The sequence below is a fragment of the Eptesicus fuscus genome, chromosome 2 (genome assembly GCF_027574615.1).
Source record: "Eptesicus fuscus isolate TK198812 chromosome 2, DD_ASM_mEF_20220401, whole genome shotgun sequence".
NCBI classification, from domain to species: Eukaryota; Metazoa; Chordata; class Mammalia; order Chiroptera; family Vespertilionidae; genus Eptesicus; species Eptesicus fuscus.
In genome coordinates this window covers 44,274,622-44,294,762 of record NC_072474.1, presented here as the reverse complement: position 1 = coordinate 44,294,762, position 20,141 = coordinate 44,274,622, and the positions used below count along the sequence as shown (strand labels likewise).

The following is a 20,141-nucleotide window of genomic DNA, read 5'->3' as shown; positions in this document are numbered from 1 at the left end:
CTCCGTCTTACTAGTATGTAAATAACCGTTTACCATAGCTTGACCTACTTTCCTTCTTCATTTTTTCAATATAGAGAAGTATTTTCAATGGTTTACATTTGTGCGGACATTTTGTGATTTTTCTGCTTCAACTTCCACTCTTTGCAGATCTAAATGAGTGTGGCCTGAAGCCGCGGCCCTGCAAGCACAGGTGCATGAACACTTACGGCAGCTACAAGTGCTACTGTCTCAACGGGTACATGCTGATGCCGGATGGGTCCTGCTCAAGTATGTCAGGAATCTTAATTGTTTTACAAGTGCTTTGGGCTTGACTTCCTTCATGTTGTGCTCTGGTAGTGTGAGAATGAAGGTGGCCTCCCAGACAGAATGGGAGTGTGTGTTTGTATGTGTCCCTAAGCAATTGAAAATCAAAAGAAGAGTTGCCCCTTTTAGATGGCTAGAATTCTCTTATCCTGGGTGCCAGCGTTAAATTGATTTGGAAATAGTTTTAGAAGAAGAAGAAGAAAACTAAGTGTATTTTCTTATGTTTTTCCCAGCATGTTTTTCCCTTTCGTCACTCTGGGCCTAGAGCTATTCCAGCTAGAAGGGGAACATCCGTGATTATTTCAGGACCGTTGTGCTGCCCATAAAGATGGGTTCTAAACTATTTGCTGGTAGAGAAGCCATCAAGCTTGTTGTTTGGTTATAAACGACTCACAAATACCTTATCACTTCATTTTTACATTTCAGTGTCATAGTCTAAGGACTAAGTTATGTCCCTTTTATTAAAATCTACTTCAAATGAAAAAAAAATGAATGATTACAGTAACGTAAAAGTAGATTTCCTACTATCATTTGGATGTGTTATAAGATGGATGGTGCCATTAAATCCTCTGCAGGCTGAACATTGAATTGAGGTTATGTGTATAGGATATCCCACAATCGATGATTTGATTTTTATTTTTACTGAATTATCAGTTAAATTAGCTAATTATCAGTCAGTCATTCACTGTCTCTCTCTGAGTTGTGTTTTATAAAATAAAAAGGTTAGCTAAATTTATTTAGCATGGCCTACTTAGCATGAGACATTTTGGAATGAAGTGGGTTCATGTTAAATCACATGTGACAGTGATGTTCAACTCCTCTAACATTGCCCTACTCAATGGGAAATCTGCTGTCTCTAGAGAAATTTAATGGGAGCTTGACACAATTATGTGGACGCTTCACTTAAGACCAGCACTTGGCATGAATAATATGGGAAAATAACCTCAATTTTCCACTGTTTTTGGCCACTGGAAAAATTTACAGATAACCTATATGAGATTAAGCTTTACATTTGTCTTGGAATTCCTCAAATGCATTAGAGGCCTTTCCCAGATGGCAACAGAGCTGGTTCACTTCTTATTTTATTTTATTTTTTAATATATTTTATTGATTTTTTTACAGAGTGTTAAGAGAGAGGGATAGAGAGTTAGAAACATCGATGAGAGAGAAACATCGATCAGCTGCCTCTTGCACACCCCCTACTGGGGATGTGCCCACAACCAAGGTACATGCCCTTGACCGGAATCGAACCTGGGACCCTTAAGTCCGCAGGCCGACGCTCTATCCACTGAGCCAAACCGGTTTCGGCAACTTCTTAATCCTCCTGATCCGTGGAGGAGGAAGGTCGTTCTGCCCCTGTTGAATAATTGAGGCCTTTTTGTCTTCATTGTTGAGTCCGTGTCGCTGATTTCAGGACAGGTTAAAGACGTAGTGATTTCACTTGTAGAGTTTGTTCTCTGAGTCAGCCAGTCACACTCATTCCAGGTGGCCTGACGTGCTCCATGGCAAACTGTCAGTATGGCTGTGATGTTATCAAAGGACAGATACGGTGCCAGTGCCCCTCTCCTGGCCTCCAGCTGGCTCTGGATGGAAGGACCTGTGTGGGTGAGTTGTAAAGCCAAGCCTCTCTGACTGTAGTCTCTCTAGGGAAAGGAAGAAAGTGAAAGGTGATGTGAATAAGAAAAAAAGGCAGTTACTTACATCACGTCTTAGCTATCCTTTAGAAGATACCAAGATATCAGATGACCCAGAAGAGGACCCCTCTCTGTGAATAGACCATAGAAACATTTTTTTTTTTCTAAAAATGAGGGGCAGGAGAAAGCTTTGGGCAGAGGGAACCACATCTGCAAAGGCATTAAAGTTTCAAGGAGCATAATGTTCAGGGAAACAGAGCTTAGTATTTCTGGAATGTAAGGGGCAATGACTGATGAAACTGAACAGGTAGATTGTATGTTTTGCATTTAAGACTTAGATTTTCCCCCTTTAAATTAGGAAGGCAGTATAGGATTGTGGTTAAGAGCCAAGGCTTTGGTTTTAAATCCAACTCTGCCATATACTTGATATGTAACCTTCGTCAATAGACTTCCTTTCTTTGAACTTGAGTCAAAGTCATCTTTAAAATGGGAGTAATGACACATAGAACCATTGTAAGGATTAAAGGAACTCAGGTATAAAAAGAGCTTAGCAACCTAGCATATAGTAAGTACTCAATGAAGGGAAGTAGTCAGTGATTCAAGAGACATTTATTGATTACTTTCTATACTCCAGGCACTATGCTAAGTGCAGGATGTACAGTAATGGAAAAAGCTGACAAGGTTTTGATCCTCACAAAGCTGATATTCTAATGGTGCAGTCTATATATATATATATATATATATATATATATATATATATATATATAAAAGCCAAGTGACCAGAACTACCGGTCACTATAACACACACTGTGGTTGACCAACTGGCCCAATCGGAGGCGGGGCTGGCCAGCCAACCTTCCATGGCCCCTCCCCCCAGCTGCCTGGCCCAATCAGCTCCGATCGGGGCGGGACAGCCGGACCCCACCTGTGCACGAATTCATGCACCAGGCCTCTAGTATCCAATAAAATTACAAACAATACTAAGTGTTAATATGAGGACCTGAGAGAGAGAGAGAGAAACAGAGAGGGTCTGTTTTAGAAAATAATGATCAAGGAAAGCCTTGAAGTAAGACCTGGGCCATTGGTCATGTGAAGAATCAGCCAAGCAGGTGGAAACAATGCAGGCACTGCAGTGAACAAGACCCCAATGTGGCTTCAGTACAGAGTGGGAGCATAAGGGGCGATGGCTTGAGCTACAGCCAGTGAGGTAGGCTGTTTATTACAGAGCCTTCAAAGACCTGGTGAAGAATGAGAATTTAATTCAGAAAGCAAGTAGAAACAGTAGAAGAGCTTTAGGCATGGCACTAATCCAGTTATATGTTGTAGTAAAATTATTTTGACAGGTGAGTGGGAATGCTTTGGAGGAGGTAAGCCTGGCCATAAAAGGTCAGATTAGGAGACCTGGAAGATGGTAGCTCGGACTGGGGTAGTTGCCGAGGGTGAAGAGAAGAGGAGACAAGTTCAAATAGTCTTTCAGAGGTAGAATTAAGTGGGCCTGATGACAGCGTTAAGGGAAAGAGGGCTGTCAAGAATGACTCATGTTTCAGTTCAAGCAACTAGGTGGATACAGGTGCAGTGTGTGCTAAGATGCCTTGCAGTAGGAGGGCAGCCTGGGTGAGGAAGATGAATTGAAAGATGGAGATGTGGAATTTATGGTGCCTGTGGGGCCAACAGCTGGATAATGTCTATGATGAGTCACTGTGTGCCAGGCAACCGTTTGCAGGCAGTTATTTATTTTAAAATACACTTCATCTGAACATGCTCCTAAAATACAGTTGGCTTATGTTTCAGATGTTGATGAATGTGCTACTGGAAGAGTTTCCTGCCCTAGATTTAGGCAGTGTGTCAACACTTTTGGGAGTTACATCTGCAAGTGCCATAAAGGCTTCGACCTCATGTACATTGGCGGCAAATACCAGTGTCACGGTAAGGAACCCCAGTCTTTGCTTTTCCCTGTTTCTTCCTCTGGCGTGGAAAGGCCTCTTAATTGTGCTGAAGACTGAGATGCCAGGGGCGGGGGAGGCGACTGGCACTAAACAAACAGGAGTCCAGTTCAACCCCCAGTACTTCGGGATGCACAGGCACTTCATTTCTTTGGTTTATCTGCCAGTTTGACACGGACCTTCACATTGCAGAAAACTTTTTTTGAAACTGTCTCTATATTTTCATGTCATCCTATTGACCTCCCAGATAAACATCTCTTTTCCCTTCTTCATCATGCAGATATAGATGAGTGCTCCCTGGGTCAGTACCAGTGCAGCAGCTTTGCTCACTGTTTCAACGTGCATGGGTCCTACAAGTGCAAATGTAAAGATGGATACCACGGCGACGGACTGAGCTGCGTGTGTGAGTAACACTGGTCTTCCAGCTCTAAATTCCAGCAGGAAATTAGATTGCACAAGGGCTATTATTGGGGAAGTAGAAGAACACGATTAATTGATAAAAAAAAGTACAATTTTCATTGCTGGTCATATTAGTCTCTGCTTTCTACAAACAATAGAATCACTTGTTCAGGTATTTTTAAAAATTAAAGACTCAGTTATATTTTCTATGCTTAAAAACATTCAATTACTTGACTAAAATTTCTCTGTAGATTCCCTGTAGCTGATAAATTTTAGAGCCCTCCCAAAGAGTTTGATTTTCTTAAAATTAGAAATAAATGTTTGTCATTAGCATTAGAATATGATAGTGGGATAATCTGAATATATTCTACATTTTTGGTTCATTTTATTATGTCTCCTAATTCTAAAAAATTCCCGTATTTATGTGTTTTCTCTACCTTTAGTACTGTTTTGCTTTTTAAGTTTTTATAAGTTCTGTATGTAGTATGAATACATTAGTAGATAAACATGAAAAAAATACCCTCCAAGATGAAAATTTTACAAACTAAAGTCCATAATTTAGCATACATGTCATGTAACAATACATTTTAAAATTTCTGGAGTAAAATATTTACTAAAAATCCTGAGGCATAAAATCATGGGGATTAAAGGATTTTTGAAGGAGTATATCATACCAGACAGATTAAATATTAATTTCTTTTGATGAAGATAATAAAGGAAAAATAATCCACAGATGATCTTGGTGACCTCTGAAGATTTCTTTTAAAACAATTATATAAATTAGTAAGTGGGAAAAAAATCAACTAAAATAATATGTAGAGCATTTAATAAAAATGTTTTACATGAGTCAAATTTATATAAAGTGTGGAAGAGAAATTAGTCTTTAGACAATTCTAAATATGATTTTATGATATACATGTACCATAGGGACACTTAATATAGACTCTATGTATACATTTCTCATATTTTAAAAATTTAGAACATCTGTGCATTTTAAAAATCTCATTGATTGCCATCTGTTCCCACTTTACAAACACAACTTTTTTGTGTTTCAAATAATACAGCTTTATTATAGAAACACCAATATAATTTTTGCATTCACCCACCAGATGAATGTGTATCATATATCATATATGCACATATTTGTTATTTGGAAAACAGCATGACTTACAGTAGGGGAATATTCTAAATGTGAAAAGTAAATCTAGTTGGCACATATTTTGATATGCTTGTTTTTTACAATTTGATGTTTTACTTTTTCGGTTACACACTAATTTAAATCTTTTGACTCTTTTAGATATTCCAAAAGTCATGATTGAACCTTCAGGTCCAATTCATGCACCAAAGGGAAATGGTACCATTTCAAAGGGAGATGGAGGACACAATAATTGGATTCCTGATGTTGGAAGTACTAGATGGCCTCTGAGGACACCATATATTCCTCCTGTTGTTACCAACAGGCCCACTCCTAAGCCAACAACAAGACCTACACCAAAGCCAACAACATGGCCTACCCCACCCCCACCCCCACCGCCTCCCACAGAACTCAGGAGGCCTCCACCACCACCAACGCCGGAAAGACCAATCATCAGACTGACGACTGTAGCACCAGCTGCTACCACATCACCAAGGGAGATTACAGTTGACAACAGGATACAGACAGATCCTCAGAAGCCCAGAGGAGATGTGTTCAGTAAGTCATATAAATGCTCGCACATTTTTTGGGTGTTGTTTTTGTTTTTTTTTCAGTTTTATTGAGCTATAATTGACATACAGCACTGTAGAAGCTTAAGGTGTACAACATAATGGTTTGACATATATATTGTGAAATGACTACCATAGTAACTAGTTAACACCCATCATCTCTTGTCTTTCTATTGTCTGACTTATTTTACTTAACACGATGCCCTCAACATTCATCTGTGTTGCAAATGGCACAATTTTCTTCTTCTTATTTCATTGTGTGTGTGTGTGTGTGTGTGTGTGTGTATCACATTTTTTTATTCATTCCTTCATCTATGGACACTTACTTATTTCCATGTCTTGGATATTGTAAATAGTGCTGCTATGAATATGGGGTGCAAATAATATCTCTACAACATAGTGTTTTCATTTCCTTTGGATATATTTCCAGAAATAGGATTCTTGGATCATATGGTAGTTCTATTGTAAATTTTTTGAGGAAACTCCATACTGTTTTCTATAGTGGCTGTACCAGTTTACAATCCTACCAATAGTGCATGAGGGTTCCTTTTTCCCCCACATCTATTATCTCTTGTCTTTTTAATGCTAGGTGTGAGATGATATCTCATTGTGGTTTTGATTTGCATTTCCCTAATAGTGATGTCGAACATCTTTTCATGTAACCTATTGGCCATTCATATATCTTCTTTGGACAAATGTCTATTCAGGTCCTTTGTCCATTTTTCAATTGGATTATTTGGGTGTTCTTTTTTTTTTTTTTTTCTTACTAGTGAGTTATATGAGTTTCCTGTATAGTTTGGATATTAACCCCTTATTAGATATATAGTTTGCACATTTTTTTCTCATTTCATGGTTGTCTTTTTGTTGATTGATTTTTTTGTTGTAGTGCAGAAGCTTTTTAGTTTGATGTAGTCCACTTGTTTATTTCTTGTTTTGTTGCTTGTGTGTTAGTTGTTATCTCCAAAAAAATCATTGGAGGCATTATAGTTAGCAGGGACAGTACAGCAAAGGCACAAAGGTAGGAAGCAGCATAGTGTATGCAATAAACTGCCAGTAAACTGGAGGGTTAAGCCAGGAATTGATGAGAAAAACTGCACAGCTATCCCTTGTATTTGCTGTAAGCTGGTGGCTAGATCTGGACCAGGCTAGATTAAAGACTCCCAGATTTTTAATGGGTGGCTGGGTAAAGGGTGTGCCACCAATGGAGATAAAGGCTATAGGTAATGAAGCAAGTTTTGAAGGAGGAAGAGGTTCCTTTATTACCAAACCAAAGTCTGCAATTTACAGCCTTGTTCCCTGTATTTTTCTGTCATGCTTCACTTTGTTTATTCTTAGCTACCTTTGCATTCACTCCTCTCTTCTCCTCTCCTTTTGACATTACTAGTTTCTTCTTTTTCCACTCCCTGATGGAACTCAGCTTTGCTCCTTTCAGATTGTACGTGTTTGCAGTTTTTTTTACCAGGTGAAAAGAATACTGACATTTGTGATTTTTTTTTTTTAAGAGAAAAACTTTTTTTTTTTTTTTTTTTACTTTTATGTGACTCTCAATCAAATGTTTTCTTCTAGGTCACTGTCCTTTTAAAATGAATTTGAGATTCTCTAATTCTGATATACTTGTAATTGTGTACATTTTGAACAATAAATATGACTTTTAGAGGGATTAGATGGTAGATCTGGTAACATATTTTATTTTTTGAAAAGCATATTTTCTGATAATTTTTATCCTCCCACCTTCTCTTTATTTCTCCCTCCCCTTCTTTACTTTTCTTCTCCTTTCCCTGCTCCTCTCCCCCCTCCTTCTCCCTCTCATGTCTCTCTTTTTCTGACTCTATTTTATTTCTTTATCTCTTCATAATCATACAATGGAATGTTTATTCATGGATGCTTAAGTAACTGTAGTATTTATATTACTCTGCTGCTTAAGGTAGGGTTGTAAGAACTTGGCTACTTCATATAAAAAAGATACTCTAACATAGATATCAACATCTTTCTGAGTCTTCTAACATTTTCTGTTTTTTAAAGCTCTCTTTTTCTTCCCATTTTTCTTCTCCTTACTGACATACATAGGAATTAAAATGACATTGAAGGTCGCCAGCAGAAATTAGCAGGATAAAACTGGAGAGCATGGAGTTCTGGTGATGTGTGAAAGCACTCATTCTGAGAGAGTGTGATCTTAGAGATAGGCCCTGGGAGAGAATGGCCTTGATCCTGGGCCAAGGCTGCTGCATGCCACAGAGAGCAGTGGACACTCCACCAAAGATGACAGTCCCCTCTCGTTCCATCTCTGGCTAGAGCTGCTGGTGAATGTTAGTGTGAATGAGGGTATTTTGGACATGTAATTTGCTATCTTGTGATTGCAGCGTATATTCTGAATGAGGGGAGTGTTCAAGTTTTTGGTTCAGGACAAATAACTGGTGTTTATTCACTGGGGAAACAGAAAGGAACCTTATTGCTATTTTAGTTCAACACCATTTCTTCGTTGAATATTTTCTTCATTTCTGGCATACTAATTTTCTTAAGCCATTATTCTCCACAGGTCTGAGAATAAAGTCTGGCTGTCCTCATTTCATGAATTTTCAGTTGATGTTAATTATAGCCACTGTTTGGAAGTTTCCAAATAGCCCCAAACTTCAACAATTATATTTTTCTTTACATTGAAAGGTATGTTATTTAATGGCAGAAGTTATTAAACAATGTTTTTCTTTATAGTGTGTGTGTGAAGATATTCTAAGAGGAAATAAGAAAGAAAAAAAATTATAACAAGAATACATCTCTAGTCCAGACTTCTCCCCAAATTATAGACTTGAATATCGCCTGCCTGTTTAACCTCTCCAGTTTAGATGAAACCAGATGTTCAAACCACTTGTTGAATTGTGCCTCAACTTCATCCTAAACACACTCTACCCACAGTCTTTCAGACCCTACATCTTATAGTTGCTATAGCTAAAGAACTTGGAGTCATAGTAAATTAATCTCTTTATACCCACATCCAATCTACAAGGAAAACCTGTTAGACCTACCTTCAAATTATATTGAAACGAGGGGCCCAGTGCATGAATTTGTGCACCTTGAAAGGAACTGTGGGCCACGAGGCTGCAGTGGGCATAGAGGCGGGTCTTGGCCCATCCTCCGTGCCCCCACCCAGCTCCTCCCACCCTGGTCCCCTGTCTGCCAACAGCCCCACTCCCACTGCTCCCATGTGCTGATGGTGCCAGCCCCACTCACACCTGCGGGTGCGAGTGGGGCCGTCTCCAGGAGCAGGTGCGAGAGGCGGCTGCCAGTCCTGATTGCCCATCAGGAGCAGGGGGAGGTGGAGAAGCCCTGAGGGGTGATCGGGGCTGGCAGCTGCCACTCGCACCCACTGATGGTCCCAAGAGATCGGGGCCAGGCACCGGCAGTGGGTGTGAGTGGCGACTCTGGCGCCAGCAGCAGGTGCAAATGGGGCTGGCGCCGGAAGCAGGTGCGAGCGTCAGGTGAGACAGCGGCACGTAGGAGCAAAGAATTTTCAGTAACCACCAGAGGCTCACCCCGATGACAGTGACCGGAGCCCTGCAGTGGTCTGGCGCCCCCACTCACCTGCTCCACCATGCAGCCGATGCCCACCATGTTCCGTGCATGCCCCCTGGTGGTCAGTGCACATCATAGCGACTGGTTGTTCGGTTGTTCCGCCGTTTGATCTACTTGCATATTAGGGTTTTATATATATAGACCAGAGGCCCGAAGCACGAAGATTCGTGCAAGAATGGGCCTTCCTTCCCCTGGCTGCAGGCACCGCCTTCGCTCCGACCAGAGCCGCCTTTCTGCCTTCACTCTGGCCGGAGCCACCTTTCTGCCTTCCCATGCTGCCCAAAGGCCTGGAGCGGCTGGGGCAGTGCGGAATTCCTACATTGTCGCCATGGCGACGACGCAAGCATCCTGCCCCTGGCCACTCAGCGCCTGCATATGCAAATTAACCCGCCATCTTTGTTGGGTTAATTTGCATACTCACTCCTGATTGGCTGGTGGGTGTCACGAAGGTATGGTCAATTTGCACCTTTCTCTTTTATTAGTGTAGATTGTGGCCACTGCATGCCATCTCCAATGCTACCCCCCTGGCCCACGCCATCCCTCCCCTAGAGTCTAGGTCCAACCTCCTTTATCCAGATGAGTTGTGGCATACAACTTTTTTTCAGATATTAGAGAATAAGCTGCATATGCCATACTTGATATAATGATGCATGTTGATGTTTCTACAGTGAAACACATGAATACTCAATAACTGGCAACTAAAATCCTCAAGGTTAGGTGAAGTGTAGGTTAGTTTTGCCACCTAATCAGCTACAGAAACAGCTTTTGGATTTCAGAATTATGGGGAACAACTGTGGACCTGCACTGCAATCGTCTTCCAGCTTCTCCCTGCTTCCACCTTTGTTCCTCTGTGGTCGCTTCTCAACTCAGCAGCCAAAGTGAGCTTTTAAAAGTTAAATAAGATGTCATTGTTCACAGTTCTGCATTAGTACCGCTTAGTTCAGGAAGAACTGAAGCCCTGCCAGTGTCTTACAAAGTCCTAAACGATCTCATCGCCTAGCACTCTGCCTTCCTCACTCCCCGCTAGCCTCCTCGCTGCCATTCCTCAAACTTCTCCCAGTTGAGGACTCTTGACTCCAGCTCTTCCTTCTTCCTGGAACCCTCTGCCCTCAGCTATCAGCTGGACTCCCTCTCTCTCCTCTTTATCAAATCTCAACCTAACAGTGAGGCTACCCTGAGCCCGCCTCCCCCATTCAACACTGTGACCTCCTCAACCACCACCAGCACAAGTGATCTCTCTCCACTGTACTTACTTTAAATCACCTTTTAATATACTGCATTGTGTACTTATTTATAATGTCTATTTTGTCTTTCCTTTCTAGAATATAAGCTTTTGAAGAAAGGACCTTTTTCTGTTTTGTTCGTTGGTACATTTCCAGAACCTAGCATAATGCCTGCTACATAGTAATTGGCACTTCAACACTATTTGTGGAACAAAGAGATCAATGAATAGATTGATCACTCATAACTTTTTAAACTGAAATAAATTATCATCATATAATCAAATTTTCCATACAAAACCTAGTTTAATGTAATACATTAATCTATATTTTAATAATTTAAAAAATATATTCTTTTCTGATTGTTACTTATTTTTATACTATGGAGAGATGTTTTATTGTGCTTCCAGTATTTTTTCCCTTTTCCCACCTCCCTTCCTACCTCCTTTTCCCTCCATCCATTTCTTTTTTTGAAGATGTAGATTTTTAAAATATAGATATTATTACCTTCATTTATTTATTCAATTTTATGGTGGTTTTTTTTTTCAGTTTTAGTTTACATTCCACATTATTCTGTATTAGTTTCAGGTGTACAGCATGTTGTTAGACAATCATATCTTATCCTGATAGAGTTTACTAGTAATATTGACATTGAAAAGAAATAATATCTAGAAAACTCTAACTCAAACATACTTTATAATTTTAAGCTTGATGTTGAGTAAAAGTGAAAAGGCTTTGAAAGGGAATATGAAAATAAGGCTGAGGCATTTGAAGCTGAGGGTTTTAAACTACTGCCAGACAAAGAATGCACTGAATCAGAAGATCTACTTTTGATTCTCAACCCTATTATTTATTAATTAAGTGACTGTCTAAGTTACTAAGCTTTCCATCTCAATTTTCTCATCTGTAAAATTGAGTTAGTATTCATAGCTTTACATTCACATTGAGTGATTTCAGGGATCAAACATAATACAAGTAAAAGTGTTAATTATTTATTACTATGGAATATAAAATATTACTGTATTTTATAGGAATAACTATGATGGGGAACATTTACATAATATGTGATTAAGGAAATAACCATTTATGTGTGATATGAAACATGAAGCATGTATTTTTTTTTTTTTAGTTGTTAAAATATCTTTAGTTGATTTGGAGAAGTGCAGGGAAATAATTTTTACACTTTTCCTTCTCTGATTTTCAATCAAATGCACAAAAGATAATTTTATTCTTTTGAACGGATAATAGAAGAAATTACAACTAAGCAAAGCGGAGTACAGAAGAAATGGGAAGGGGTATTGGTGTTCCTCTAACCTATAAGTGATATTCTTGTATTCTTTTTTATAAAAATATTTATTGTTGAAAGTATTACAGATGCCCACCCTTTTCCCCCATTGACCCCCTCCATGTATTTTTTAAATAATTCCAACTCGAGTGACCCTTGGTCTTTAAAATTGAGTAAATAGAATTATGATCAGATGCATTTGCAGAGCTCACCCTGTAGGCCTGACTGGGCAACTCTACAGTTACCAGATAACACGAGATTCTTGTTCTTTCACGTATGGGACAGACCAGTGCTTCTCCAAGTGTGTGTGATTGAACATTAGTTCTCTGGGATATTATGCAAGTGTATGCTAAAGAAGTTCTGAGGTCAAATAAATTTGAGAGATCCTAGGTTTAGTAAACTTAAATAGGTTTGTTAACTGTAGGACTTCTCAGTATGCTAAGGGTCTTGTGACTTTCTCAGAGTGGCATGTCGTGTATTATATAACTGTTGGGATTAGAGTTCATTGTCACCAACTTCAGGTCAGGCTGAGCTGAACTAAGAATTGCAGAGACCACTCTCCACAAAACTGAAGAGTCCTCTCCCATGGGTGTTCATTTGCACGGTTTCTGAGACCAGTGGGTTGTCTTGGCCTCTGGAAGAGCCTGCTGGAGGGGTGGAGTTGGAGGACAGAAAGGAGCTAGGCAGACACAGGGCAAGAAAAGCCGATTTAATCAGAGGTATGCTGCAAGGGGCTGAAAAAAAGTTGGAGACCAAGAACCAAAGACAAAAATCTGGTATCAGAGCAGGTAGGATCTATCCCAGAGCAAAGAAAAGAAGAAACACCTTAAAATATATTTTTTTTGGTTTCAGAGAAGAAGGGAGAGAGAGGTAGAAACATTAACGATGAGAGAGAATCATTGATTGGCTGCCTCCTGCACACTCCCTACTGGGATTGAGCCCAAAATCTGGGCATGTGCCCTGACAAGGAATCACACCAGCCAGGCAAGAAGAAACACTTTATGTAGAACCTGAAGTAAAGGAAGATAGGGGAAAATACATTTTAGTCTAGCAAGATAATGAAATATTATGTAGTGATGTTGTTTGAGAAATATTTAATGAGTTGGGAAAATACCCATGTTATAAAAATGTTAAGTGAAAAGAACACACAGAACTGTATATGCCGTTGACCCCTTTGGGGTATAAAATGCATACCTATATCTCTCTGAATGAATACAAAAGTTTGGAAGAAGAGAGCCCAAAATGGTAACCATCGATCTATCCAGTTTGTGATATTTGGGGCGATTTTCACTGTCTTTTTGTTATCCGCATGCTGTGTTTTTTAATCACTTCGTCCCCACTGTCATTAGTCACAGTACCTCAGAGCAGTAATTCCTCAGCAGAGGGGCTGGTGGTACTCAAATCCCGCTTTCTCCAGCAGTGTACTGTGTGTTTTTAGAAAGAACCCCAGTAGATTCTAATTCTTAATCATGCTAAATTTGTTTAGAACACAGTGTTTTTAAAAATTCATGAAAGGTTTTATTAACTTCTATTTTTAACCTTTCACTTTTTTTTTTTTTTTTTTTTACCATTGAGTGTGTCAGGTATGCCCAGTTTTAGCTAAGAAGCTCAGATTACTGCAAGGAATACAATATCACTTGGCCCAGGAAGCAGTTTTTTTGTGTTGGCACAGCTTCTTTGAACCACAGTAACTTAGGATGCTTATCTAAAATGTAGATTCCTAATCTCTCCAATACATTTACTACATTGGACTGTCTAGGGAAGTTCTGCTCAGTCAGCACTGTGTGCCCAAGAAACATGGGATCTTGTGAAAATGAAAACCCACCCGGTGAGGCTGTAGCAGGACCCAGAGAGCCATAGTGGCAGCTCTAGGCCAGCAGAACCCTGTCCTCAATAGAGACAGAATCAGCCAGATGTGGGGCGTTTAAAACGTAACAACCGTGCCTGAAATGTAGCATGCAGCATCTGGCTCATGGAAAGTCAAGAAGAAAAGTGTTGCAGATGAAGATTATCCTGTGTAATAAAAGCCCAGCAAACAAATGGCGGAACGACCAGATTGACCAGTCAACCAGTCGCTATGATGTGCACTGACCACCAGGGGGCAGACGCTCAACGCAGGAGCTGCTCCCTGGTGGTCAGTGCGCTCCCACAGTGGGAGCAGCCACTCAGAGGGCAGGTCTACAGCCGCTGGAGCAGCCACTCAGAGGGCACATCCACAGCCGCTGGGCTGACCGGGATGAGCCCTGCTCCCACTGCGGGTGATCCCCGCAGGTCACGCCCCCCTCCAGTGCACAAATCACGTGCACCAGGCCTCTAGTAGGATATAATGTAATATGGACCAGGTGCTCTTGTGAGTGGCCACAGCACACAGCACACTCACTGTTGCTGTTACTCTAGATCAGGAGGATGTGCTGACATTCCAGGTGTCCTGCAGGAGGAAGGAGATTGTTTCCTTTTTCCCTGAGTGCTGCTTTGCTGCAAGCTGTGCCCAGGTTCTTTCTCTCATTTCCCGTCAACAGATCTGAGTATGTGGCTGCTGTGATCACATTGTTCTCAGTCATGGAAATATGGTCTCTTTTCTGATTCTCTGTGGTGATGAGTAAAAAGATTGTTTCTGCCGAGGGGTGAAGAGGTCTTCAAACTAGTTTGGTTTCTAGTAAACAGCAAGGCCTACAGAGACCCCGAGGAGATGCCTGACATCTCCCTGAAGATGACATTTCTGCTAGTGTTTTGAAGGAGTGAGTTGTCAATGTTTACAGGTCAGGATCTGGTGCTGTGAATTCTGCAAGTTTTCAAGATGTTTGATTTACATTTTAATTGGATCCTATGGTGTCTGGTGAAGAAAAAAAAAATAGTTCTCTCTGGAAAGTATAAATTGAGTCCTTGGCGACTGTGACCAAAGGCAGAAATCAGATTTTCTTTAAAAAATGAATTCATTTATATGGTAATGATAGCATTGCCTACTTACCTCAGAAAAATACAGCCCCATTTTGTGTTCTGGCCCTCAATGTTTATATTTTTCTGATGCTTTCTGTTATGGTTCATTACAATTTTAATGTTATTTTTGGCTAACCAGATCCCTTTGAAACAAGTTGATTTGCAAGTGCAGCCTATTAGGTGAACAGACAAAATGAAAATAGAAAACTGCGACTTCATATATGCTTTCCTGTGACCAAATAATTACTCTCCTGTTTTGTTTAGGTGTGATAGTACCTGGTTGAACAGTTGTAATGTTAGAGACAGCTTTGCCTTAACTGCTTTGCTGTGCAAATAGCCTTTTCAGAGACAAGGTCTACAAGGGAAATTTACATGATGGGTCTGACAAATATCAGAAATAAAAGCTCCCTTTCTTCCTTTAAAGTGATTATTTTGGCCTTGGGCAGTGGTCGGCAAACTCATTAGTCAACAGAGCCAAATATCAACAGTATAACGATTGAAATTTCTTTTGAGCCAAATTTTTTAAACTTAAACTATATAAGTAGGTACATTGTTATTAACTTAATTAGGGTACTCCTAAGCTGGCCTTTGCTAAAAACTCAAGGGGCCAAAAAGCCGCATGTGGCTCGCGAGCCTCAGTTTGCCGACCACTGGCCTAGGGAATTGACACCTGTCTCCCACAGTCCATGGGCTTCTGTGACCCCCCCAGGTGATCATGCTGCACCAGGTCCCAGCAGACCTGTTGGGGTTCAGGTGTGCGGGAATCAGTCCTGACAGAGCCTAACTTTTAGGGGTTCTTTTGGCTTAGAAGAGAGAAAGAGCACAAAACCTGTGAAGTACTCTTAATCTGGAAAAGTTGTATTACCATCCATGTGGTCACACCTACAGAGGAACCATCTTTCAGACATCCTGTTCCTGTTCTCCTGGGCAGTGGTGAAGTTGTTCTGAAACTTGATTTAAAGGAGAAATAGGTGAGTCACAAAAACTGGGCTTATTATTGAGTAGCTGTGTCTGTGTTCCACCTTTCACCAGAGATTTAATTTTCCCAGCTCTGCTATGTACCTTTCCCCCAGAGGTGTCTTGTGAACTTTTTAGATTCTTCCTGTGGGATGAAAGCTCTGGCAAACAAGAACTTATTTCTGTGGAGCCCAGCAACCCTCTCCTTTTTCCCTTGTAATCAGGTGGTAGCAAAGAATTTTCTCTAAAGTGGTTAAGGAAATTTTAGAAACTTGTTTCCAATCCTTGTGTTTGCTTCTCTTTGGTCATTTAAAACTGTAATGCAGATTGAGGGGAGGGAGGGGCAGAGGGAAAAGAGGTGGGGTGAGGTGGGAGAGGAGGGGAGGGGAGGAGAGGCTGCCTCATAAAATCCTTGTCATTCACCCCTATACTGTAGTCTCTAAAAATGCCCAGTTTTTGCCACCAGAACAAGCCTTCAGAACATTAGGAAAGTTCCATGTGCGCCATTCTCCTTCAATGAACTAAACCTACAAGGGTAGAATTTCAGACATTGTTATCTTGACCCTTTTAGTTCAACAAAAAATGCCAGAACCGGCCTGGGTCATGTCAGGGGAGCCACCGAAGCACTAAACAGAATTTGCAGATCTACCTTTACTAACTATGGCTTACACTTTGTTGTAGTTACCCTTTGGGAGAGGGCTGGCCATGGGAGTTGTGTATGACAATATTTACACTTACTCCACTGTGCTTACTCTTAGTGCTTTTTGGGTAAAATATACAATTGACTATCTGGGAGACCTCATTTATGAACTCATGCTATATATTAAAATTATCATATTCCTGGGGAAAATATGTTTAATAGAAAACAGTGGGTCAGACTTCCTTTTTAAGAAGTTTCCTGATGATTTGTGTGGCTGATCCTCTCACAGGCCTCAGGGCTCCCCAGGCGTTAAGGAAGCATCCTGGACCCCTAAACCCAGTCCCACCGGGTCTTGATCCACCTGGCTCCTTCCTCCCATGCCTGGACACCTCCTTTCTTTTAGTTCAGACAGAAGGTTGTAAGAAGCAATGGGCATGGGATATTTTGAGTAGGTGAAACATTGACCAATGGAAGGAAAATGTTGAGGAAATGTTTTCAAGATGAATTCTTTAGTTAATGTTGGTCTTAACTGCCCTCTGACATCCTCTCCCCCTGTTCGTTCCACATGCTGCAGCCAGAATGGTGGACCTCATCTTGGCACTCCTGTGTAAAAGTCTTCCAGAGGCTCCCGGTTTCTACCAGAATACAGTCCCAAATCTTTACGGAGCTTTAAAAGGCCCTGCATAGTCTGCCTGCATCTCCAGCTTCATTCCTGTGGTACCCTTCTTCCCCTGTGAGCTCTCCAGCTCTAATGAGCATTCAGTCCCACACACCTTCATTCTTTAGGGTGCCAGCTCACAGGAACTCATCCTGGTATAGGCATCACCTCTCGGAGGTTTTCACTCATCCGTCCTCCTCCTGCTAGCCCCCCTTTCTTCTCACCCCCCATGCTCACAGAGCTTCCTCTACCTCACTTTTAAAAGCACTCATTACCTGGGGAAATTGTTAGGTGTCTGTCTTTACATCTGGACGGTAGATCCTCTGAAGGCAAAAGCATGCTCTTCGCTTCACAACAAGCTCTTAGCCCAGCACCGGGGACCCAGTGGATGCTCACTTCCTTGATTGATTGCATTAGCATGTGGATGGAATAGAGGGGGGAGGATGGACGAAAAGATGCTAGAGGAATGGTATTGTTAGATTTCTCTGATCCTTTTCTATCTCTAAAATCATACCATTCTAATTTTGAGAATTAATGGTTCAGCTACAGAGAATAGTTGATATTTGTTTATATATATTTAAGTTGACTGTTAGCCCAAATATGATGCAGGGAAGGATAATTAGGAAGATCATGTATTAGCATCTTTCTTGGTTATCCTTTGTGTTTTGGGGCATGGCTAGTCATTTATTTTAATTAACATTTTCTGCAGTGATTACACTAGCTCTATAAATCAAAGAATATATTTAAATTACACACATACATTTCAATTTCATAGTCTCATATTTAACAACAGGTATTAAGATTCTGTTCAGAGTCCTCTGAGCAGACAAAACACAAGTAACAGACATAGTTGCCATGAGGTCGGGCCTGTATGTGTTCTGATAGAAGTCTCCTTTCTTTCAATGTTTTAAGTAAGTTTTTTTTCCTAATTGAAATTCATTTTATAAACAACCTTAAAGATTTAGAATTGCAAACCAACAAATGAGAAAATAACACTTTTCTTTCCGATAATCAGACCACCACGATTATTTTCTTTCTGATAATCAGACCACCACGGTGTATTTTTTACCATTTTTTTTTCTAGTCCAAATTTTTGGTTTGTTCATTCATTTCTCTTGACCATAGTTGAGATCATACTGCTTGATTTTTTCCCCTCACTGCTTGTTTCACTTAGTATTTTTACCGAAACGGTAAACTACACCAGGGAATGGGTAGTGTACCTTCTCTTGGCACAGCAGTGGGACGCTGTTAGCAGTCCAGACTGCGGTGTGTGAGGAAGGAGAGTTAAATACTGTGGCAGAGTCACAGAGCAGAGCGCACGCCACTGTAAGAACTAATAGCTGCCGAGCACTTCAGGTCTCTACATCCTTGGAACGTTTCCCAGTGAATGAAAATAAAGGTGTGTGTGATCAGCCGCTGCTGAATTGAATAGCTCTTGGAAACCCAGTGCTGAAGATACTAATGAACCATCTGACATGGAGCAAGTTGTTGGATGACTAATTCTCTGGGTTGCTGTTTTCCAAATGTGTGATCTGGTCCTTTCCTTTCTCTTCTGCCTCATCCCAGACCACTTGCTCTGTCTCTCAGCATCCTCTAGCCACTGAGAACACCTTTCTCCAACTATTCTGAGCGCTTTTTTTTTGTACTTGAGGCCTGAAATGCTCCCTCTTCTCCTACTCCAACACTTTGCTTGGAAGGCTTCATGTTCTTCCCCTATCCATCCAAATGGTGCTTCCTCAGAGAGGCCCTCCTTGATCCCCCTTCGTAAAGCAGTCCTCTTGCACCAGGAAACCTTGGAGCGGTCCTCCCCCGTCCACCTAGACTTCTTGCCATCTGACAGTCCTTCATCTGGAAAAAAGGGAGCTGACAAACCATCAGAATGCCCCTAAAATATGGTACCTTAAGACTGGAGCTATTCCAATCCAGAGATAATTTGTATAAGTTACAACAAGATTAAGGGAACAAAGAAATGATGGTCTTAATAGAGTTTTTTCTAACTTTCTCTGTCATGAGAAATGAATTGTGATTGCCTACAACTTTGTAGTATTTCTAGTGGACAGTCTCCTCCTCAGAGCCTCAACAAGGAAAGGAACACTATAATTGGGTGTCATTGCTGTCAGTCATCTGGGTGTACAAGAGGGAGGGCATTTGCCTCACCCCAGAGCACCTGTGATCAGGTAGTGTCCCTAGAGCTTGCCTGTGAACTAGCTTCTCTTCTTTATTCTTCACAGGCTGCTTATATGTGAGTGTGTGAGGCAGAAGGTGAGGGCGATTTACTGTCTGGCTTTTGAAACAAACAGAGAAAAAAATCAAAGCAATAAGCTTTTAGAAAATCAGTGTAAATATTATGAGATTATTAATTTTTGAAACTGTTGCTAAAAATAATAGGAACATTGTCAAAAAAGAACCCTTTTGACTAATGTGTGTTCCCTGGTGTTCTACATCTTTCACTCCCTGCCTTGTAAAAATAGAGCTAATTAATTTAAATTCTGTCAAAGAAAAGGGAGTATTCTCTGGTCTTTGGCCAAGAATTCCCCTCCACCACCACCCCCATTCCCACACCCCCATTCCCACCTGTCACTCTCCATGACGTCATCGGGTGTTTTCCTTCCTGGCCCTTTCCAACGCTGAGAATTGTGGTACTCATTGGTCTTCGAGTCTTCTCTGCCTCTCTCATTCGAGTGCAGGCTCCATGAGGGCCAGGTCCTTGTTGAACTGACTCACCCCTTTCTCCCTGCCGGCGTGGCCGCCCACAGTGCTTGGCATATGGGCGGTAATCAAATACACGTTAAAAGAACAAGCAACTAATTATTTAAATGAATCCATGTTTTTAGAAGTGGGTAATTAAGCTCTGTCCCACTTGTTTCAGTGAGGGAGAGTTGACAGAGTGCATG

The 20,141-nt window shown here is 40.9% G+C and overlaps 1 protein-coding gene across 2 annotated transcripts in view; it reads left to right on the top strand.

The window, feature by feature from the left end:
• The window catches only part of NPNT (nephronectin), an 83,484-nt gene that overhangs the window by 48,366 nt on the left and 14,977 nt on the right, over positions 1-20,141 (top strand). For both annotated transcript variants that reach the window (XM_008150243.3, XM_028158608.2), the window contains 5 exons: positions 148-267; positions 1,789-1,908; positions 3,729-3,863; positions 4,161-4,283; positions 5,577-5,972. In XM_008150243.3, coding sequence (XP_008148465.2) covers positions 148-267; positions 1,789-1,908; positions 3,729-3,863; positions 4,161-4,283; positions 5,577-5,972 — 894 coding nt within the window. The remainder of the gene's footprint in view (positions 1-147; positions 268-1,788; positions 1,909-3,728; positions 3,864-4,160; positions 4,284-5,576; positions 5,973-20,141) is intronic.